Source organism: Meleagris gallopavo, chromosome 6, assembly GCF_000146605.3.
Source record: "Meleagris gallopavo isolate NT-WF06-2002-E0010 breed Aviagen turkey brand Nicholas breeding stock chromosome 6, Turkey_5.1, whole genome shotgun sequence".
Lineage (NCBI taxonomy): Eukaryota > Metazoa > Chordata > Aves > Galliformes > Phasianidae > Meleagris > Meleagris gallopavo.
In genome coordinates, this window is record NC_015016.2 from 8,406,466 (window position 1) to 8,430,862 (window position 24,397).

Below are 24,397 nucleotides of genomic sequence, written 5' to 3' on the forward strand. Positions count from 1 at the left end.
CCAGAACCAGGAAACTTCGAACCACACAAGTGGTTAAATCTCAGCACTCAAGATGATTTTGAAACTGTACTATGGGACAGACAGAACAATGCTGACCATGACAAAGATGTACCTGGTATCTACTCAGCTCCCAGACAGAAAACATCAAATATTAAGGCTACCTTTAAGCTATATTCCTTGAAATCTTCAGTTGAGTTGGCTCAACTCAATGACTCTCAAATATTTTTCTCACAAAAGCATTTAAAAGGAGTTGTGAAGTGGAGATGTAAACTGCAGAAATATAGCCTGCTCTTGCATTGAAGTATATGAGTTGGTAAAGGATCACAGTGCAAAGAAGCTTAAGGAACATTGATCTAAGCCACAGATGAAAATACTTTAAGTGATAGACGGTGATGATAATGATGATAATAAGAAAGGAAATGCAATGTGAAAGAGGACAGAAAAAGAAGCCAAGTAGAGACAAACAGCAAAGTAAAAAGATGAAAGATGCTGTATTACTAAAAAAGAAAACAAAATGTTACAGCTGGAAAGATTACCATGGTGAAAACAGGAAAAGAAACAAACAGGGAAAGAATACTCACTTGTATCCAAAGACCTAGGCTTGCAGGAAAGACTCCACAGAGGAAGGATCTCCAGAAAGAGATCCTTCACGAATGGCAGTCAGCCCTTAAATGGGGTCAAGGAGAGGTGGAGTCTGGTCACACAGGTGAACTGCCTTCACCTGTGCTCCCACAGGCTGACTCAGTCCTTCTCTCAGGTGATCAATCAATGGTTCAGGCTGTGACTCAACAGTTCCCATACACAAAACAAAACCAAAAACCTCAGTAAATGAAGAAAATGCTATAGAAGAAGGCATATCCAGTAACTGTGAACTGTGCACTGTGCTTTTTCCTTGGAACTCTTCTCTTTGAGCACTGAAGCAACAAGAAAGCATTGAAAAAGTGAGAGTAGCAGTTTTGCATAGACAGCACAAGTTGTGCTTATTGCTAACCAGAAGAAGAAAGCAAAATAAAGAACCTAACAATTGATGCATGTGTGTGTATGTGCAAGGGCTAAGGATCTAGCAGTCTTGAAATATACTCTTGAAGTGTATTTCTTCTCAATTCAGAAGAGACACAAAAATGAGTAGATGGCATCCTTTACATCACAGGGATAACTATAACCATACATTGCATCAGTTTGCTTCTCATAAGCTTTCTAATGCATATTTAGTATCTATCATCTCTTCCAAATATGGAATAGTTTGCTATATAATGAGGCCAAAACTAAGCTAACAGAATACAATATGACAAACACAGGGGCAGCACTCCCAAATTCTTTCACGTCACAATTTCATGTCTTTAAAATAGGCCAACAAGGGACAAAAAGAGAAAGGCAAAAATATTACCCTTTAACATGATTCCTTGTTTATTAGAACCAGTAGGATTAGCTGTGAGAGCAGAGCACTGGAATACCAGAGAATGGGGGTCTACTCCTGGCTCTTCTTCTGACCTTAAGGTTAGTCTTAGCCATGACAGTTCCTTATCAGGACCTGAGCTTCCTGGAGTAAAGAGACAGGATAATGACACTGACATTTAAAAAGAACTTTGAACCTACATGCTCAAAAGTGCCTAAGAGTATAAGAGCCAGATTTTTATTATTATTATTATTTTGGTTACTGAAATTAGTTGAAAAGCTCCCAGGACTCTGATCAAAATTTCTCCTACAGGCTCCCAAGTACCACCTGAAGGGCAAAGTATCCCAAAATTCATCTGTTAGTACACACATATGCTAAGTCAATGGTTGGTTCATATCCTCTGAGACTGCAGAGTTTTCTAGACTCTAGCAGAAGTTTGAAGGACATAAAAGTCACATGTAGATGTCCTTAAGAAATAATGTGTTAGGCACTGTTAGCATATTCCACGTGCGCTGGCAGCAACTAGGCAATATTAAGCAATAAAATGTGTAATGCTTTCAGTCAAACTGGTCAAACGCAGAGTTACCAAGAGGTAAAAGGAAGCGATGAGGAGATAAGACAACAGGCCATTTCTCAGGCAGAAGAGGAACATTTGTAGGACTACAGATACTAAACTTGCTCTGTAACCTTTATATTTAGGAGTGAACTGGCAGAAATTCCCACATTCTGCACACAGGTACAGATCAGAGCAGTGCCCTGGCAGTGCAGGAACATGGGACTGTTTACTTAGTGTTTGTTCTTTTGATGTTATCTTTTTACAATGTCCACCTAACTCACACATATCATGTCTTAATCAAAGCATTTAAATGACCTCTATTTATTCTGCTGTTTAGATTTGTCACTGGAAAAGGCGTGTGACATCTCTTAAGTTAGCTTTTATCTATAATGGGATGCAAGCAAATTAATAACGTTGTTTAACTTACATCTCCTCCAGTATTTATGTAGCAGAGACCACTGCAAATTAAATTTCATAAATTATCATTCCTTTGCTTTTCACCATTTATGTCACTGTAAATTTGCTGTTTCCTCATCCTGAGCAATGACAACAACCTCCCCAGCTTCAATTGTATGCTCCTGTAAGAGATGGCAATTGCAAAAATTTCACTGAAAAGTTATGTCAACTAGTTTTCATTAACATTTGAGAGATGTGCGTATTATACCTCTGCCCACAAATAATTATCTACCTTTCTACGAGGACATTGCTGCTGTACATGGTACTTGCATATAAGCACACAGGGAGGTGTTGAAGGGCCTGCTACTGAAGTTTCATCTTAAGGTATGAAGTGACACTGGTAAAAATAAAACCTAGAAACACACCATCATCTGGAGGAGTAAGAAAACCTCTCTAAACACGAGCAAACTTCGTTACCAGACATAATTATAACCTTTTTTTTTTTTGCCACATAGAAATATCAGGGAGATCTGGGGCCCAATTCTGATGCAGCTCCCACCTGCTAATCAGCAGTGTGCAGATGCAGCCTTGGGCACAATTTCACCTCTCAGATGCTGTGCTGCAGCTTTTTTCCATTGTTATCTCAGCCGACATCTTTACTTTTGTCAGATGGATATTGTACCACCGCCCTGCTACGCATTCCAGGAATACGAACACAGCAAGCAGCTCGGCATCAGCTCACACATGAACAGCCCTCACTCCCATAAAATATTCATTCATTTAAAAAAATATTTGCACCCCGCTGTCAAACTTAGACAAATTCATACTGAGTCTCAAAAAATAGCTGTTTTAATGGTAAATGATATTCCAGAAACCTCTTTCAGGCTAAACACTCTCGTCAAAATTATTTTAATAAGAAAGATTAACAATTTCAACATTAGCTGCTAATCCCCTTTCATTTGAAACTGTGCTGATAAAATTCTTTGCTTGTCATTCAAATAGTAAGTAATAATTATAGATTTGGGGCCTCCATCTCGTGCTTCATTAATAGTAAATTGCATGGAAGTCTGCAGCACAGAGTCAGCTTTGATACATCTCAAAATGCAATTTCCATAGCTTTCCTTAGCTATGTACAATTAATTACAAAGTTAATAAGGGGAATATGTTAATGAAAGGGAAATTATTCACTCAGACCACCTGGTCTTACCGAATTTCTTTAATACGTTTTCTTCTTTCTGTGAATTTGGATGACAGCAAGAACACAACTCAGAGTATGCTTTGCTAATCCTTCAGTCTTTATTTTTTGCAAGAAACTAAGATCTACTTAAATAAGAAAATAATGTAATCATACAAAATAACTGACTGTTCCTTGTTTTCTCACACTCAGTTCCTTTTTGATGTTAAAGCAAAAATGCTTAAACACATTTGTAATGATCAGATTCTCTCCAATGCTCAGAGTACAACTATAACGGATTCAGTAAGGAGACACTGTCATTTTTTATTTGTTTTCATTAAAGGAATGTGTTGTATATGCACATATTTAATCAAACAAGTACAAATACACATACTTCAATTCACTGTGCTGTGACAGCCACTGGAGCTCAGTTGCTCTGTACGTTAGGGCTATTGGATGTTCATGGGAATATTTTAGGGTGTACAAACAGCCAGGTCAAAAGGAGGAGAATCTCCACATAATTCATCTTTTAAATAACACATCTGTGATACACGGTCAGTGAAACCTGTTCTGAAGACATGCCAAATCCAGAATCCAACCATCTTTGACAGACATTAATATATTTTCTACTAACCACACCGAGAAGAAAAACAGCTTGGAACCTGGGCACCATTCCTTGTAGCAATTTAATAAGAAAAGGGCACAGGCTAATTCTCAGAGCAGTAACAAGTCATGCTTGAAGTAGGTAATTCTTGTGAGCACTTGCCACCTCTCCCTTCCATTCTTAGTTCAGTGAAGTGGTACAGGAAGTGGAACAGAAACAAGAAATAACTCTTAATTCTCCTCTCTTAGCTGTTGTGGACGTCCTACACCTGGAGGCATTCAAGGCCAGGCTGGATGTGGCTCTGGGCAGCCTGGTCTGGTGGTTGGCAGCCCTGCACATAGCAGGGGGTTGAAAGTAGATGAGCATTGTGGTTCTTTATAACCCAAGCCATTCTATCATTCTATGGCTCTACGATTCCCCAGCCTTTATTTGTTTTCTTTTGACTAGACGGAAAACCTCATGGTGCACCAGCACACAGCTTTAGGACAAGAGGGTGAGAGAGACATGAGAAAGCTGTCAAGCAGAAAAAATACGTGAAGACACTAATCCAGCCCAAAACAAAAAACAAACAAACAAAAGTTTTACAAAAGAGAGAAAATCATTGCCCAAGTGCATCTTTTGTAAGGACATGCTAGTGGTAATGGAATATTTGAGAGTAGTAGCCTTCCATTTTATCTGGTTTTGACCAAAAAATAACACACTCCTCCTTTATGAAGCAGCAAATACTATGTCATCCACAAACATGCTTCACAGATTATTTTAACGTTTATCTCCTTATTTAAAAATTTTTCCACAGCTGTTTCGTGGGTGCATGTGCAAAATTTGATCATCACAGGAGTGTTTTTCCCGTGTCCTACACGTTATATTTTAAAAATAACACCCAAACTCAGATACCTTACTCACAAAACAGTGCCAAATTAAGATCTCATGACAGGAAAAGTTTCAGCAAGTATGGTTTTTGTTTGTTTGTTTGTTTAAATTTTGCCCTGAAGATGAGCATAAACAGATTTAGTTGAATCAGTGGAGGGATTAAGGTGCCTTCATTGCCAGCAGGGTCTTAACTATCACTTTCACTGGTACAGCACACAAGGAGAAGAATTTCTCCAAAATATCACTGGAGATTTCCTGGGTATTTTAAACTGCAATCGGTGTGTTTGTGCAAAAACACAATGCTAATATCATGTCCTCTCTTTATAAGCACCACATAGTTGCAGTTGCATTCTGAACCTCCCTCCCATATCTGAACTTTGCTACCAGTTCAGAAATATGCGACAGCAGGTAATACCATCTCATTATCCTGACTGAGAAGTCCTTCTGAATAACTTTTAGTGCCCTTGTCCTTACAACTAGGCATTTCTACTTGTTAGATCCAAAATACCACTAATTGCTCAATCTCTACAATGTGTTATCACAGACTTACAAACACAAATAGAGAGAAAAGCAGAACCAAAAACTATCAGCCTCCTTGATGAGCGTCCATTTCTGGTTTCTGCCTTTTCTACCCCTAGTGCAACTTTCAAAAGCAGCTGAGGAGCCAATGACATGGCTTGTTTTCAATACGGAGGAACAAAAAGCAGAGCTTTTCATCAAACAACCTCCTACCTCTTCCTATGGTATGTGCTACAAGGGGTAATAATCTTGCCTTGACAATACTTGAACCATCAGTAGAAACGGAGAAAAGCTGAGAGATGCAGGAAGAAATGCAGATAGCCACCAGGTTTTGTTCCAGCCATGGCAATGATCCTTTCTTTTTACTAGGTGAACCCAGCCACATAAGCTAGTCAAGCATCAAGTATTTCACCCTATACAACACTTTAAAGATTGCCACTCTACTGGCAAAGACGTTTTCTTAATCTTTTCTACTAAAGGCCATTCTTGGAAAGGTACAAAGTAGCTACAAGTGTTCAACCAAAGCAGCTTGCAGGGAGCTGAGTTGAACACCTTCCGGACAAACAACAGACCAAGATGCATTAAAGAAACTTGGCAAGTTAACTCTAATGGTGAATGCATTTGGGAAAAACAACCAACAGGGGGAAATTCAGAGGGGAAAAAAAAAGATTCTGAAATTAATATCAATCTGTATTCAAGAGGAATGTTTTTCCTAATTTAACGTTGATTGTAATTGTTGTTATTTCCTAAGGAGTATTCAACAAGATTAATATAGAAAGAGGGAGGCAACTGAACATGAACAGGAATTAAAATGCAAAATAGTAACTGGTTCATGAACACATTTTCTGAGTTTTATTTAAGAAATCTATGCAGTACGTACATCCGTTGATAGGATTTCTGGCTCTATTTGCAGAGCCATTTTTGTAAGCAACAAGACTTCTTGTACTTTTTTGGAAGCTTTCTTTGTTACTGTATCTCAAGTCCTGACTTTAAACAAACAGAGGCAAATGTTTCCAAATGATTTAAACACTCAGAGAGAGAGAGAGAGAAAAAAAAAGCATCCTAAAATGAAAGGATAAATGTCATTTCATCAACAGAAAATCTTCCAACTCTGCCTGTCCCTAAAAATGTGACAACTCAGGGAGAAGGGTAAAGATTTTCTCATCCACAGTATTTATGTCCTTTAGGGGATATTGGCTATCTTGTCACTGAGTGATGCCATACGCACAACAGCCTTTTCTCATGTGGCTCCTCTAATCTGACTGTCTGTGATAAAACGGCCTTTAGGGCCAAAGCTTTCTTGGGACTTGCATTTCAAGAGACTCCTACATCTATTTATATTGGTGCAACTGAAAGATAAATTGGGATTTAGATCCACTTAACATACGTGTAAGGAGCTCGTGCTTCTAGATGAACTTTGCCACTGACTTGTCTTCCTTTCCATGCAAGGGAGGATTTTTTGTTTGTTTTCTCAGTCGGAAGCTTTTATAAACAGAGTATCTATAGTCTCTGAATTCATGAAGAACTACGGAAAAATTAATGGCAGTAGGAGGAAAAAACAACATGGAAAAATAAAACAAACAACAAAACCGCTAACTAATCAAACACTGTAATTGTGACAAAGACCCTGTTCTCACTTCCTGCACTCCTCACCTTTGTCTCTGCTGGCATTAATCACCCTGCAGCATGCGTCTCCTGGCAGTGCAGTACGCTCAGTATGCTCACACACTGCTCCTTATACTCCTTCACTCAGGAAATGTTGTCAGTGCACTGGGATTAAACTCAAGGTGGAAAGTACGCCTGCATCTGGCACAGTACTATCAGCCCTCACATGCTGCAAGTTCTCTATTTAGGAAAGTGGGTTTAGATGCCTTCTGCTCATGCTTTCATCACAGCTTTAAGAATAAAATCTCCAGAATTTCAACAAAATTTGGTTGAGGATTTAACATTCACTTTTTTTTTTCTTGGTGTGTGTCTTCTATCACATAACTCCACACTCCTCCACATTCAATTCAAAGAAAATCTATAGCAGCTACCCCATGGAGTTCGTTTTCAAACCAGGCATACTGAAGTCATCCAAAAATTACCATGCAGAAACTGTAACATACCAATGTTATCAAAAAGCCCCATCTGCAACCTTGGAAACTATTCTCTCCTTGTCACCCTTCTATGTCTCACAAGAAACTCACACAGAGGGTGGTGACACACTGGAACAGGTTGCCCAAGGAGGTTGTGGATTCCCCATCCCTGGAGGCATTCAAGGCCAGGCTGGATGTGGCTCTGGGCAGCCTGGTCTCGTGGTTGGCGACCCTGCACACAGCATGGGGTTGGAACTGGATGAACACTGTGGTCCTTCTCAACCAGGCCATTCTATGATTCTATGATTCTGTGAAGAAACCTGACATTGATTCAGCATCAGAACAAAACTGCATGCAAAATTCAAGTTATTGGGTTTGACTGGTTTCCCAGAAGCAGGTCTCTGTCCCCTAGACACCTCTGTACCCCAAATGGTGCTCAAAGACCATGGGAACTTCCTTTTGACAAGCAGTTCTCATAGCAGGCCATCCCTTGCTTCTCTATGGGGAAGGTCCTTTTGGTTTAGCAAGTATAATGCAAGGGCAAAGGGATCAAGTGGACATACACCTCCTTCATGCAAAGCTCTCAATTTCAGTCTCTTGCTCATTTGCTCCCACTGTTTCATTCAACCCCACAGCAATACTTCTCCTATTGAATACCAGAGTATGCATGAATTATCACAAACCATTATTTTTTCCAATACATACAGCAGTTTCATATCTTCAGGGAGAACACTCCTCAGACTACCAGCTTAAACAACAACCAAAACTGGTCTTGGAAATTTTCTGATACTCTAATTTATGTATAATGTTTCAAATTTTGCATGTGTGTCTTTTAAAGGAAAAAAACCCAACAACTCAAACACAGAAAATCACTTTTGCTTCTGCAAATTCCCTCTCATATGTAGTATTCAGAAAATTACATCAAAATGCTGTCAAAAGCATAAACTCCCTTCTTGCACCACAGTTCTTTACATAAAAATTCGTAAGGTTATATTTATTTTAATCAAACAAGTATGGAAACGTATGAAGCAAAAGTGGGATCCAATCTACCTAATTTATGTGCTGAACTTGTGCTTAAGTATGAAAAATAGAGATTCCTTCATCTAAGTTGGAGATACTCCTTCTTGGAGACACTGAGAAGTCATGCTCTAGACATCCCTGTTTGAAAAGAGGGTTGGACAGGATGCAGAAATCCCTTCTGACCTCATCTGACCTCAACCATCCTATGATTCTGTGAGGTTGATGATATCAGTGGGATGCTGCAGGCAGAACAGCACAAGTCCCAAGAGAAAACCTCTCCGCTTAATTCTCAGGAGGCTTTCATAGCTACCCACTCTCTTCATCAACTCCAAAGGGAATTTATGGACTCAAGTCAGCAACACCACTTCATCAAGTATCTAAAATGTAGGTAAAGTTAGGAATCCCAGTAAATTATACTATGTATCTCCTGGACACCTCCAAAACCCTATGGTTCTTCTCTGGGACTACAGGGGGAAGTTTGATACTTTAGTAGGACTTCTCATGGAACTTAAGATATGGATGTACGCATGTATGAATGAAGTGGATGGAAATCTGATTCTCAGTTTCTGCCCTTTCCTTTGCTCTGACCTTCTGGAAGACAGTCATTTCCTTGCAAAACAACAGTGACTGAATCGAGGGCACCTCTTTGTTGTTGCTCATGCTGAAACCAGCCAGACAGTGCGACAAACATGACCACATAAAACATGCTCCTCTAATTACACTTTCCAAAGTGCTTGTATTTTTCAGAAAGATGATAGAATCAAAAAGTGCCATATGGGCCATCCTCCTGCTGCAAATATGAGGAAAAAGAATGTGAAAAAGGAAAAAAGCACGGAACGTTGATATGGCCGTCCTTCTGGGTCTCCTGAGTCCTCCCTACTTCCTACTGCCAATAGTACAAACTGCCTCATGCTACTGTCAGCAGTGCACAGACATTGCCCTTGCTGAACAGGAAAGTGACAGAAATGCAAGATTTTACTCTCAAAGATTTAAGCCTATCTAAGGAAACTGCCCCACAGCCACACAGGCTGGGCAGATTCCTGGTTTCTCCAGACCTCAAGTGCTACAAGTGATCAGCTAACCACAAGCAGCCAGTCCTCTAAGAAAGAAGTACCCGTGGCCGTGGTCGACCAGAGACTCCAACAAACTCAAGGTTTGGACAATATTTCAGGTACAACCAGACTTTTCCAGCAAATTAAAGCTTTATGGTAGCGTTTCTGACCAATGGTACCTGTGAGCAAGAAAAGGACTATGTGGAGTCACTTAGCAGTTGCAGGTTTATTTATTCTAAGTTATTTCCATTCAAGATTTATTCTGTTTATAAATCAAAATAAAATATTTCCTGCTGCCACTTTACACAGTAATCTATTGTTTCATTTTCTCTTGGGAGGCCCTGGCACCTATAACAATAAAGGCTGAGGAGCCCTAACTCAGCTAACTGCTACATCGCCACACACTGTGGAGCTGAAAAACACATTTATAGAGCTATAAGTGCATTTACCCTGCAAAGCAGATGGCATTTGCTATCCTTGCTGGGCCCCTTGCTAATATTTCTTGTTGCTTTTTCAAGCATTGAGAGATCTTTCATAAAAAATATCTTTAAAAATTCAGAAGTTGAGAGGAATCTAGCAGCAGGAAATAGGAAGAACTGGGAAAATTCTTGCATTGAATGATCTATAAGATGTGAAGTGGGGCCTTTTACTCCCCTCAACTTGTAGGCAGGAAGAGCTCTGTCCGGAGAGTCTTCCTATTGCTGAAGTTCATCAAGTCACAACCTCTCCACAGGCGGAGAGATTCAGGCAAATAAGGACACCTGCATTTATTTTTGACAAAACATAAATTGGGCCAGCTCTCTGGTTTCAGAATGACCCACAGTGACACAAAACAGGAGTAATTCTGATCAAGTCCAATCATCTGCCCTAGTACTGCAAATGCCTGATTCTGATCTTTCCATGTAAACCTAACCTGGCTTTGCCTTCATCATATCATGAATTTATGGTTTAACTACCTCCCTTAAGTAAACAAGCCGGTGCCTGCCTGACCCTCCTATTAGGCTTGCCCTGATATCCAAGCTAAATGCATCCTTTTGACTCTAACTTACATTTTTTTCCTATTTGTATCATCTGTGTCCATTAAGAATAATTTTTCCCCATCCCATATTTCAAAGCAAAATACACAGACTTCTCTGACTCACTGACTTTTATTTGTCCAGTTTAGACTACACAAATTAACTATTTTTATTCTCTCTGTGTGGTTTGTACTCTCAAGACACTACAGCATTTCTTTTACCCTTCCTTAAACCCTCACCACCTAAGATACAACACACGCTCTTAGATAGCTAACATATGTCTGAGTTCATTCAGGGTTAAACAGCACTGACTGTATTATGGACACTGAACACCATAACAGTGATCTTGTGCAATCTGATTCTATTTAAACGTTTATTCAAAGACTTTTCTTTTCATATAGCTTTCCTGCAATTTTGCAGAAATTCCCATATCCAGAATAGGAAAAGAATTTGATCAAGTAATTAGAATGGTTTGGAAATATCAAATGCATTTTACCATATATAAAAGGAAATTTTGCTTTTACTTCCATACAAATATGGAACGCTACCACAGGAGTTTGGATTTATTTTGAGGCTGGACAACTGGAATACCTTTTTTCTCAAGCATTTTATATAACTGTGAAAGAAAAAATCAAGTGAATTTCACTCCGGTTAGGCAAAAGTGGGACAACAGGAAGTGTGACATACGATTTTCTGTCATGGCAGAAAACCCCTTCTAAACTGCAGTTTACATCAGTGTTAAACTTAATATTTGCAGGGACAGGGAATAAGTGTTTACTCAGGATGACATTCTGGGATAAAGAGTCTGTTTTTCAAACTTGTCCTGCTTTTGCTCAGTTTTATAGCTGACCTGACCAAGGCTGAAGAAGGTCAGTAACATGGCTGGGGTCAAATTAGCTCTTTGGGTTTTGCTTGCCCTCATTCCGTTCTCCGTTAGGTGAGATGGCTTACAAGAACTCAGAGAAGGTCTACGAAGAGTACTTTCAAATATAAATCCAGAAAAAGAGAAAGAAATGGAAAAAGTATGACTCCAAAACATCACATCATGGAGACAAACTTCCTTTTCAAAAAACCCACAGATCAGCCTTCAGAGGTGCACACAGGTGCGTAAGTAAATCAACAGGGAAGTGTCCAAAAGCATGGCAATGGTACCAAATGGAAAGGGTCCTTACTTGAAATCAGTCCTACTAAAAAATAGCACAAATCAAACACAGAAAGTGAAATAACACAGAATAACATGATCTTTGCCATTACCTAACAACTTCTCAGTCAATTTCAATGCACTCTACAAAGACAGCAAATACTTAAGGAAGTAAAATAAAGCACAAATCCCAGCGATTACTCCACAGCTCTCCCAGCAGACACTTAGCAGTGAAAGACAGAATCAAGCAGCAAGTCCTGACCACTGGCCTCTGTTTTGGACTGCTAGAGCTGTTCCATGCATACAGGCGGATTTTCATGTGTCCATCTCCTACACTGATACTAATCTCAAACTAAGTTTGGAAGTAACCCAAGTTTTCCAAATCAGTCTCCATTAAGAGAATATATTTGTATCCTTTCAAACATAAAAGAGATCCAGCTTAGAAGGAAGAAAACCTGATAAAAATAACAAAATTAAGGTCTCTTTCCAGGGGTAATGAAAATGAAATTGTTCCATATTACTATGCAATATTCTGTTGCATTCTCAGCTCAGATACCTCCGCACAATAACAACACACAAGAAACAACCTGATCAGAAATTTAGCATTTTCTTCAGCTGTCCAAATGGAGTTAAACATAAATTAACAACACAAAAGGACAAAGCACGACTTATCTTTTTTGAAGCAAGCACACAAACAATTTGTATGTCCAAGATAAAAAAATATTCCCCAGAGAGAAAAATAAACAATATAATGAGAAAGAAATGGAAATAAAAATCCCTTTATTTTAATTATACAAAGCTAAGATTACCAAGGAGGCTCAGGAATATTTTTACACGTGAAAAGGCAGTCTCCATTCATGTATAAGTTAACTCCTACCAAAAGCTGAGCGGGCACCTCACATTCTGATGACATTTCACATGCCTTGAAGAAAAACTGCCTTACCAAGATCATGTGGCCGGTGGAGATGTCCATGTTGGACTGCACCGGCTCCTCGCACCAGGACGACGTGCTGCTGCGAGCCGAAGGGCTGGGAATGGGCCCATCACTGAACTGAGAGGAAACACTATTGATTCGGGAGGCACGCAGGGGCTCTGGGCGATCAGATGTCTTCACGGCCATGCGCTGACGGCATAGCTCCTGCAGAGAGAGAGGGAAGAAACAACCTACAGTTAAGGAATAAATACAGCATACACTCAACTGGAGACATACAATTTACAATATATTTCCAGGCTGGAAGTGTTGTTTTTGGTGTTTTTTTTTTTGGGGGGGGGAGGTTCTCTGCATCTACAAAGTTTAAATATTCAATGAAATTACTATATGATGTCTATCTGAACCTTTCAAAAGTTTAATTATGACTACGTACCCATCACCTTGAGAATAATACTCTGGAGCTTGACTTTTCCAATCGATCTCTCTTTTTCCCTAACACTGCCCTACCTTCAGCACAGCCACTTTTGAACTGTGTAACCTACTGAAGTTAATGGGGTTGCACAGGAGTAATCGAGAGCACTACTCGGCCCTGAATATGCAAACTTAGCAAGGCAACAGGATTGATGTGCCCTCCACCATAAATTCTAGTTGATAGATGCATCATTTCTCTTCATCAATACAGCAAACTCACAATGCTTCCTCCCTGACATGGGGCAGAGAGGATGAAGACTGACATTAATGAAGAATAAAAACAGAAATCTGTCATTGTATTGTTTAGGCAGCTTTGGCAAAGAAAGAAAATTTAAGCTATCACACACCCTAATGCAAGCCATGTAAAAACACCAAAATAGATTGCACTGCAAGTAAGTATTTTTACTCACATCTGTGCACAGAATTCACATAAAAGAATATGCAGAATGATGGCCAGCTAACAGAAAATTCTGTTGGTAAAAGCAACTCTTTTCAGTATAGAAGTCTGACTTAAGTGGGATAAACAGACCCACACTTCTTCTGTGATTGTAGTAATATTCTTAGAATCACTTATCTGTAGTAAAATCTCAGAGAGTATAATAAAATTATCATTTTTTAGCATATGCCTATTGTCCATGAGAGACAGTTGGCTGCCTGTGTTGCACAGCAAGACTGGCTAGTCCATGGGATCTGGGCATATTGCAGGCGCAGTGTGGCTGCACATTTGTCGTGGATTACTCATTCTGCACAGATGAGCCCTAAGAGCACAGTTTTTTGCCTCGAGCTAACAAAATAATACAGTCTGAAGAATTCATACTGTTGAAATGCTGTGGCCTCTGTTTTCTTATTCACTGATAATATAGTTACAGCCCAAGTGCCATCAGTAGAATGATGTGAAGATCTCCATATATCAAGCGCAATAAAATATTTTTCATACAAGAGTTAGAAATATAACTTTAGGAGAACGGTTTTTATTTGACCTTGCAAACTTCAGGGTATTGAAGACAGATCCTAATCCATGCAATAGCAAGCATGCAAACAGACAAAACCACTGAAACCATTGTATGAAGGCTCCTCTTGCCTCAAGGTGGCAATGATTAAAGACGCCTCCATCATCATCTATTTGCCTGTCTTCTACCAAAGCTTCCACTTGCCTTGTCATTAGAGGTACTTATGCAGAATTCTTCAGTATTTACAAATTATTACAAAATTCAGTATTTATGGTTTTTTTTCTCTCACTTCCACTAGAACATCTTCTGTCACTTGTTACCTCTACTGACTTCTTACCAATTTTAATAGACCAAACATTAGAAAAAAAATCTCAAAAATAAATTGAAATTGAGTCACATTTATTAATGTTAATTAAGTCAGTTAGTTAAACTACCAATATATAAAAAACCAGACTTTATTATACTTTTTTTTAACATAAGGACAAAGAAAAGATATCTCTTTTTCTGAAGGATCACACATCATTAGAAAAGAAAACAATAGTCCAAAATAGCTACTGTTAACCTCCAAATGAGCTTATAGCAGTGCAATTTCAAATCCTAGCTTTTAGCAGATTTTGGGAAAAGTATAACAGTGCAGAAACTTTTTAGACAGAAAAATACATCTGCAGAAAACCAGAAAGCTCTTCGAATAGATACCAGCCACTCTCAGAGGGAGTGGCTGACTGAACTAGGCAAAACTATAATAAGTAAAGGTATAAAAATATGTAGTCTATCACAAAACTGCTAAGATGTGTCTTCTGGCTAGCATGGCACATGGCATATATGAATTTGTTTTATTCAGCTAGATATCCTGCCACTTGATTCACTCCAACTCTCTACTAACAATAGCATTTGTACTCAAACAGGATCTTTGTTTTTAAGTTGATCTGTTCCTGCTGCTCATACCCTGCCCCAATTCATAATCCTCTGCTTTTACAAGTGGTTGCTGTGGAAAGGATTATAGATCTCTGCTAACAAAAAAGAATCAAAAACAAGTGAACTCTACGAAATTAATGTAACATTTTTTATGCAAATACTAATGATAAAAGAAATAATATTATAACCAACTGGTGCTAGATTAGATTAACTTCCAAGTAAAAATAACATCTTGGAGAAATAATTCAATATGCTACCGAGAATCTTTGTTTTCCAGCCAGATTTTAACATGTTAATGGTCCTCACAAAGGAAGGAAAGGTTGAGAAACACAACAAATACAAAAAAGGCTTTTTTTAAAGAGTAACTTTATCCCAAATATCCACATGTTTCTTTTGTGACGTATATACAAACAGAACAATTATTCCCAGAACTGCTGTAACTGTCAAATATGTTAAACAAAGCGAGCATGTCACTGTACACAGCCAGAAAAAATGTTTAATGTAAACAGGAAGGTCAAATCAGAGTCACACAAAATCACCACTGAGTTTCTTGATCGGTGTTTTAAATCTTCAAGACAATGGGTCGTTCCCTGCCTGCAAACAGATTTTTTTGTTTTGTTTTAATTTATCCCCAGATTGGTCCAATGGCCCTGGGCAGCCCTTTCTCCCCCCACTCCCAGCAGCCCAGGCTGAGCAACCTGCCATTCCCCACATGCCTCGGACGTCTGCAGCTTCTTCCAAGTCACCCTCTGTTAAACCTGACCATTCTGACACCCTTTGGCTTTCTAGCATAGCTCCATCTACAGCCTAGCCTTTCTCTGCATATAATTCAGCTGCCATTCTTCATTGAAAAGCATCAGCTACACCTAAAAAAAGCAATCATAAAGCATAAAGTGAAATATGAAGCAGTGATGCTCTTCAGCCTTCAGGCTTCATCTACATCACCATCTACAAAAACAGAGTGCATTTGGAGGGTGCAAATGGATTCCTTCAGGACACTGGGTCTAAGAAGGTGCAGCTCAAAGTACATACATATCTAAATGTGGGATTCAGGCTTGCATCACACTCAAAGTGGGCTGCTCTGGCCCTATGAAAGGCGTGGGGAATATGGGCTGTTCCACACCTGGTGCCTGAAGGGAAATCCCACCCCTGGGCACTTAGGGAGGTGTCATCACATCACCAGCACACAAAGCCCTGGGAGGTTAAAACCCTCATTTATAGGATACCTGCCATCTGTGCACCTCACTGCACACTCAGGTATTCTCTTCCCAGTTCTCCAAAATCTTTACTCTCCTAAGCATTCAGCAAACTACCACCTACCAAATCATAATTAGAGTTAGAACTTGGCTAAAACGTCAAAGCCTCAAACAGCATGAATGAAACAAACAGCTGTATTTCTGTATCGTCTCAGCAGATGCACCATTAGAAATATTTGCTAAGAATGAATTCAGTTTACTTCTGCACTTCTATATTTAGCAGAGTGGCTTGGGCTATTTATGCCACACTGAGACTTTGTAACGTCTAGCCTTTGTTTGTGTATAGTTTGGGTGCCATTCTTCATTTAAAAACATCATTTACACCTAAAAAAGCAATCATAATGCATACAGTGAAATATGAAGAAATGATCCTCCTGACCCTTCGGGCTATGATCTAATGGATGGGTTGGACATAAACATTTATTTAAAAGGTAATTTGAAGTTTATGACATTATTTCCCATCACATGGGAATTGCTATCATACTGAGGCACTTATTCTGTTTTTTATTTCCCAACATTTATTATCAAACTTATGTGGCGGTCACATGCAATATATAATAGAAAAGTAATATCGCTGCGTGACAAAAAACTGCCATAACCAAGATAAATATTCTGTAAATAATGTCCAGTTAAATGAGTCCAAAGTACAGCACAATGATCATCTGTAGAGAGCTTTTTATTTGAGACATAATTGATAACCTTAAACAAACCATAAACACTATCTCAGAAAAAAGAAGGCTCTCTTCCAATGAGGTTTTGAAGTCTGACACTTGGTTGTCCTCACAGAGATACAGAGAAGCACAACTATTATTTCCTAAGGTACAACAAATGGATTTTTCAAATCCCCACTTGTGAATGAATCACATCACAGCACAAATGGAATTTATCCAAATTGAAAAAAAGGGCATCAGTAGATTTGTTGTGACTAATGGACAACAACTCACGGATAGAGAGCCAGTCATACCACACTGCTTTCTTAGAAGGGGTCTCTGAACCTGGAGGGTTTAGTACGAGATCCTCTTAACCAAGGAGGCACTTGTGCCTCTTCGGAAACAAACCCCACAGATACCTCTCCATGTGTTTTATTGAAATATTTGCTTCAGAGAGAAACTGATGTATACACTCCGAAGTGGGGGTAAGACGACAGAAGAGCATGATACTAAAACATGTCTGAGTAATGGTCAGTACTGAGTTTTTCCCCTCGTATTCAGAGCTTTAGGTCCTGCCAACACCATCCCAGTAAGAGTACAGCCAACATGGGTACAGCCAACATGCACCTCAATGTTATGTTCATTTCTCTAACATCACCCACACATTATAGATTTTTATTTCCAATATATCAACAAAAATAATATTTAGCTATATATTTTTTTAACTGTGCCCTAGACTTGAATAATCCCAAAAAGGAAGTCAAGGCAACAGGCCTGACATTTCCACTCTTTTCAAAATCTTCTGCTTGCAAATCCACATGGAAATCACCTGACCTAGTCCAGAACGAAGTGTAGCACAATTATGTTCAGAATTAAAAACAGCATAAGAAAGAATAAGCAACTTCCACAGCACAATTACTACAAAAATGCAGTGACATTAAACAAAGAAGTAAGTGTTTATTAACAATAACTGGTAGATGAGCATACACAAAGCCCTTTCAACCTGACTTGCCAAATATTCTAGCAGAAACAAGTAACAAACATACAGAGATCATTTTATATGCAAAAATCAACAAAAATACAGAAATCACACAGAATTCATTTTATATGCAAAACAAAACTGTTTCGTAGAAATTTTAAATTAAGTACACTACCTAAAATGTAAAATTTTTTTACAAAGTAGAGCCTAGGGTAAATTGTAAAATACTCTAGGCTCTAACTTTGTAACAAAATACATAATGAAAACTAAGAATACACATAGAATCATAGAATGGCTTGGTTTGAAAGGGACCTTAAAGACCATCTAGTTCCAATATTACCTTTTATAAGCTGAGTATGAGAAATAAAGATCTTTAAGAATGCTTTTCTTAGTTTTAATACATGTGAATATTAGCCTTTAAATTACAGAGGCATTATTTACAGGATGAGCTGCATAGATTTAACCATTTTGCAATGGTTGCAGTCACAATGCAGTGAGATTTAAAAGATGAAAAAAATAAAGTAAGCTCATTTTTTTTAACAAATGGATCCAGGACTACAAACATCATTATTCTCTAACTAAATTTGCTTAGTGTTACTACAGGGTGAAGCTAAAGTCATTTGGCTGCCTTTGTTTTGCTTTTGCATACTTAATACGCTTGCAGGTGTTATAAATTCAACTTTAACTTATTTACTGTGTTTGTAGCTTTGGGGATAATTACAGCTTTATTACCATTTATTTTTGAGTAACTGAAACATACTTTCAAGCTTTAGTTTCATTTTAACATCCTTTTTGTCCAGGAGTAAAGGAGCTGTTTATACATGCAAAGTATTTACACACACATTTTCTACCTCTGCCAGAAAAGGCAACTACTGAGATCAGCCTGCCTTCGAGAAAGGAACAGAGAGAACACTGGAAAAATGTCTGTGAGTAATATTTAGAGAGATCCCATTTCTGACATGGCATCAAATGCATCATTACATAGCCACACCGTTTGCTTCATATTTCTCTAGACCTCGCAGGGGAGGTGTGTGTGGGGACAATTAGAACAGAACATGCATATGTTTGATTGTTAGCAAAAATGTGCTCTGCAACATTCAGCTGTGAGTGATAGTTGTTGTGACTACCTGCACACTCACAGCACACCACCATCTGTATATTTGCAGCCCAGTGTAGAGGTTTTAATTTACTTTAAATGACCTAAAAGGCAGGGCTGCTGCTTCTTAGTCAAACACCCATTTTCCTGACAAGGCTCCAGTTTTGATCAGAGCTTCAACATTAAAAATTTCAACTTTTTTTTAGCATTCCAAGCATTCCCTGGTGGGGATTCACATAATTATGACTCCCCTTTCTTCACATTCACAAAGAAAGAAGGGTCCAGGCAGCAAGGCAAAGCATGGTAATCCTCAGATGGAGAATGACTTTTTCTTCATTTGCATTTATTTGTTTCATAAACTCTCTTTAAATTCAAGCGTTTGCACTGTCTTATCCTAAAGTCAAACAAACAGAAAGCCATATTCCATCATGATCTACCACACAGCTCTAGAAATCTACCAGGAGTGAATATGCACGCAACCAAACACACCAATTACCCAACACTGTTCAGGGAAATATCCTTATTTTAACTCTTCCAGTGCCTCCCACCAACATAGTGGACATCTAGACAGCTCAGAAGTTCAAAAAGCCTTTTGCTCACCAAGAAGGAGATGGCAGTATAGGTTGGGTAATACTGCCCTGAAATAAAGGGATGGTTTCCTCTGCTACCCACACCAGGAAAGCACAGGCTTCTTTGAAGATCATGCTGCTTCCCAGGGGTCAGGGCAATTTGAAGACCATGCTTAGTTCACCTACCAAGAAAACCTGCACATCACCTGAGTAATGTATTTTCTTGTGTTTTCAACCAAATCTGGCGTACGAATTGCATTTCCCACGTTGCAGGTGTAATTGCATGCAGTATATGACAAGTAAATGGAAGACTGGGAGGGGAAGACACGTTAAGGGCAAATAAGGATGTTACAGAATCCGAGTTCAGTCCTCAACCCTGCTAAGAAACTGAGATGTAGCACCCAGCTACAAACATGTAGTCCCGTATCCACAGCAATCTGCACAACTGGCCCTACAGCCATACCCTTCATGTGTAAATCAAACTTCATCTTTTCCATAGTTTGCCCATTTTAACCAACTCCAGTATAGGCTGATGTGGGCACAGCTGCAGCTTACTATGAATTTGCAGAGTAAACACACCACTAGCACAGGGACAGCCACATAGCATGCTTTACAAATGAATGGTAGTAGTGACTGAATTAACCTGCAAGGCCATGCAGAACCACGTACAAATCTCTCATGCTTTGACTTTGCCTCACACACCCCAAGCTGGACTGGCTTCCAGCAGACACCAAAGCCCTGAAGAGAAAACTGCCACAAATGTTTCCTCTTCCACTCCCAGCATTTATAGCTGCCTGGGGCCCAAAGCAGGCAAAACTGCAGTCCCAAGCCAGCTGTAGCTTCTCACGAAAAATACACATTAAAGCTGTGAAGTCCACTGTTTTATTGCTCTGCAGGACTGAGAATGGGAGATCATTTTTGGAAGAAATGACTCTCCAGCTCATCAGCAGAACTCAGCATCCTCTTCTAGCTCAGAAAGAAACAAACAGCTACAACCTTATGTCTCAAAACATTGCTTTATCCCATTCTTGAGATTATTATTGCTTCTCCTAAAGTCTGCATAACTGCATTCATGGTAACACAGTCACTAAAACCAAGCAGACAAATACAAAAAGAAGTCCTAAAAACTTGTAAAACTCTCAAATCCTTTCTTTGTGGAAGGGCAGTGATACACATCAGACGTGATGCTGGGAGAAGGAAGTATTTATCAAGAATGGCCATCAGCGATATTTTTTTCCATAACATCATCTGTCATGACAGATGAATGTGCTAGCCATTACACTTTCCTGCCTTAAAACTAAAGTCATTGCTTTCTATTCGTTCCCCACTGAAAATAAAAATGAATTCATTGTTCAGCTCTGCTTGGAATAGCAAATGCAAATTTTGCCAACAAAGAAACAGTGGTGAAAATAAGGAATTTACAAAGCATGGTGGTGTTAAGTAAGTCAGGACAGGTTATTAGGAGCTCAATATGGGGTAGTACAGTGAAATCTTCTTAAACTCTGAAAAAAATATTATATATGAGTTCTATACTATCTCCGAGCACAGATATTCTATCACACACTGCAAAAGCCTACAAAGATTAAAAATGTTGTTGGTCAATATTTCTACATATCCACTTCATTACCATTACAGGAGATACTGGAAAAAGTGAGAAGTATGTCATACTCAGAGCTCAGTACTGATGTGCAGAGGTACAGGGGGACCTCACATCTAGAGTAAACAACCACAGCAGCGAAAGATTTTAGCCTGTCTTTAACATCACTGGATGTCTTTGCCTCGTGCTATCCAGAAGTGAGAGTAAGAGTTTCACTTTTTCTTCAGCTCCTCATCTTACATGCTTCCTACTTTTCTACGCTGCCACTTGTTACTGCTTCAGAAGAAATAACTTGTATTTTCCATCTCTCTTCGTACCCATTTCCCTGCTATTTATCATTCTTGTCACCTTTTCCCCACTCCCTCTATTTCTGCAGCGTTCCTTCTGAGATGGAGTGACCAGCATCCGCTCAAGCCTCACTCATCGATTTTTTCTTAATTAACTTCTAAGATCCTCAAACAAGCAAACAAAATTATTAGTTAACATTGCCTGGAGAGCCAATGCATTGAACCAGACCTTCAAAACCAAGTTCAAATTTGGATCAGATTGGTAAGCAAGCCTCCTGCATACTTTAACCTCACATTCAAGAGCTTTCCAGTGAGGTTAATTAGGAATTGCAGCTCTTTATTTCTCTTTGGGGAGTGACACCACGGGGACTTTACACACTCCCATTCGCATTTTGTTATGTATAGCGTTTCCCCAGAGCAGGAGAGATGCTGTATGACATAATTTCAGTATACAGTGTGAATTTACATACGTAGATCATTCTTTCCCCTAAATCTACATTCAGCTCCATGACATTGCTTCTCCTGCTATCATCCACTGCAGTGAAACCTCTCCCAGCAAATCATCCTGCTTCAACCCATAGCAAGCATTTGTCCTCCACAGAATTAAGTCTAACTGAGAAGATGGAAAAAGGCAAAACCCAAAGTTTGGTGACTCACACTGTCAGAAGAGCAGCAGCGTACTGAATTTTTCCTTCCCATCTTTCTCTCACTCTTTTATTCATAGTGAGAAAGATCAATAGTTCTCTGACATCTGCATATATTCTCCCCTATACATTTTTGAAGATTAGTGGGATGTCCACACCAGCAGTACTAGAAAGTAGAAAGGGTTGATAGTTATAACCCTACTGCTGTTCTCTTAAAACCATACATTTCTGCCAGCCTGAGCCAGGAATAGCATTCCCACCTGCATGAAATGAATGAATCTCCAAGCTAGATGACATTCAACGTGGGCAAGGGGAGTGATTCTAATCAGCTATGGTAAGCACGCAAACCCGATCCTAAAAGTGAGTTTTATCATGGTAATGGTATCTACATACTGGAGGACAAGAACAACCACTTCTGAACACAGTTCTGCAAAGCAGCAGAAGTCCTGCCTAGAAGGAAAAGCAGAAATCATCAGGAAGCCTGCATCATGTTAGCTAGAAAGGAAAAACAGAAAAACAAAAACTGTATGGAACATGAATAGCATTTTATCCATCTGAAATGTTACAATTAAATAAAAAAAAAACAAGACACAATTTCCCTGATCAAAATATCTGCTTGTTCAAAATGCAGCATCCCAAGCAAACATCAATAAAACATCACTGATGTGTCTTTTGCAAAAAAAAATCTAGAAATTGCTCAGGAAAGCTTAGAGAAAACGTAATGCATTTTCTCTTTTGGCCAAGCCACCTATGCTAAATTTGATTTTCTCCAATTCAAAAGCTGTTGTCTCCCATCCCTCCAAGACTAATTTTATTTTTTTTGAAAGATTGCACTTCTAGGGGTGCTGTTTTACAGCCTCTCTCCTTCAGTCTCTGTTTGGTTATTTTATAAGAATGCAAGCGGTGAAAACAGACCTACATGCTGAAAGAAAGGAACTTAAACTGGAATATGCAGCACTGCAAGGTGATCCACACTGCAGTGACATCCGCTGCTACTTTGAGGGTTTAGAAACGGTGATAGCAATAATCACAGCACGAAGAAGTCAGATGAGTCATCTCTGTCTCTTGAACTGAGAAGCATATAGGTCTCACACCTGAGGCTTTGGGAAGATGGCAGCTGTTGTGTAGCAAGATTCCAGGAAGGCTCTGCTCTGCTCAAACTTCTCTCACAGTTTATACTACAGCAAAACCAGCAAAGCCATCGCAGCCCACCCAGAATGGTTGGCTCTGCAACACTCAATTCCCTCCAAGAGCTTCACAACCAGGCTGCAGGCAGAGGGGAAGCTGAGGAAGTAACATCTCCTTTTGTTTCTCTGTCCCATGAAACAGCCAAGTCCATACAGGTTTCATAGAATCACAAAATCATAGAATGGCTTGTGTTGGAAGGGACCTCAAGGATCATCAAGCTCCAACCCCACTGCTGCAGGCAGGGCCACCAACCTCCATATCCAATACTACACCAGGTTGCCCAGGGCCCCATCCAACCTGGCCTTGAACACTTCCAGGGATAGAGCATTCACAGCATCTCTGGGCTTTATCAGGGAAAAGCCTTAGGTGGCAATGACCGGCTTCAAATCCTTCCTGAAGGCTGAGTACAGGCACACAGTCCAGAAAGGACAAAAGATTCTCACTTCCTCGAGTGAGACTGATGTGCACGACAAACACAGGCAGTAGGAAGAACACTTGTTTTGTACCTTTCAGACTCCAAACCACACACTGCAACCTGTTTCTGCTCCCAGGCAACATGTCCTACAAGAACCAACAAGCAACACCTACAGCACTTGCTTATGTACACAGAATGAATCTTTACTCTCTTACTGGGAACATGACTCTGATACAAGCTTTGTTCTGCAAAATAAAAACCTTCCCAACTAAAAATTTTCAAAAATACGTATTTTTTTTCCCCTCTAGCACAGTACTTGGTGGGAATAACAGGAAAGGCTCAGGAAGCCAGATCTCAGTGTTAGCTGAGGAGTGTTCAGAGGATGTACAATAGAGAAATGTGTCAAATCTGAAACACGATAGCAGAGTTGCTAAAAATAAATAAATAAACGAATAAATAAATAAATTAATTAAAAAAAAAATCTGAAAACAGAAAAAAGGGCAGAAGAACGTAGGAAATACAAGCCTGAATATCCTCTACATAACATCAGAAAAAACACCACTGTAGACACTGTCGTTATTCCAGAAAGAAATCAGAACACCTGAGATAATGTATGGCTTGGAACTG

General features: G+C 39.3%; 1 protein-coding gene across 5 annotated transcripts in view; it reads right to left on the reverse strand.

Annotated features, from left to right (window-relative positions):
- Positions 1-24,397, reverse strand: part of PTPRN2 (protein tyrosine phosphatase receptor type N2) — a 561,093-nt gene that overhangs the window by 70,654 nt on the left and 466,042 nt on the right. For all 5 annotated transcript variants that reach the window (XM_010712395.3, XM_010712396.3, XM_019616265.2 and 2 more), the window contains exon 14: positions 12,766-12,960. In XM_010712395.3, the coding sequence (XP_010710697.1) occupies positions 12,766-12,960 (195 nt within the window). The remainder of the gene's footprint in view (positions 1-12,765; positions 12,961-24,397) is intronic.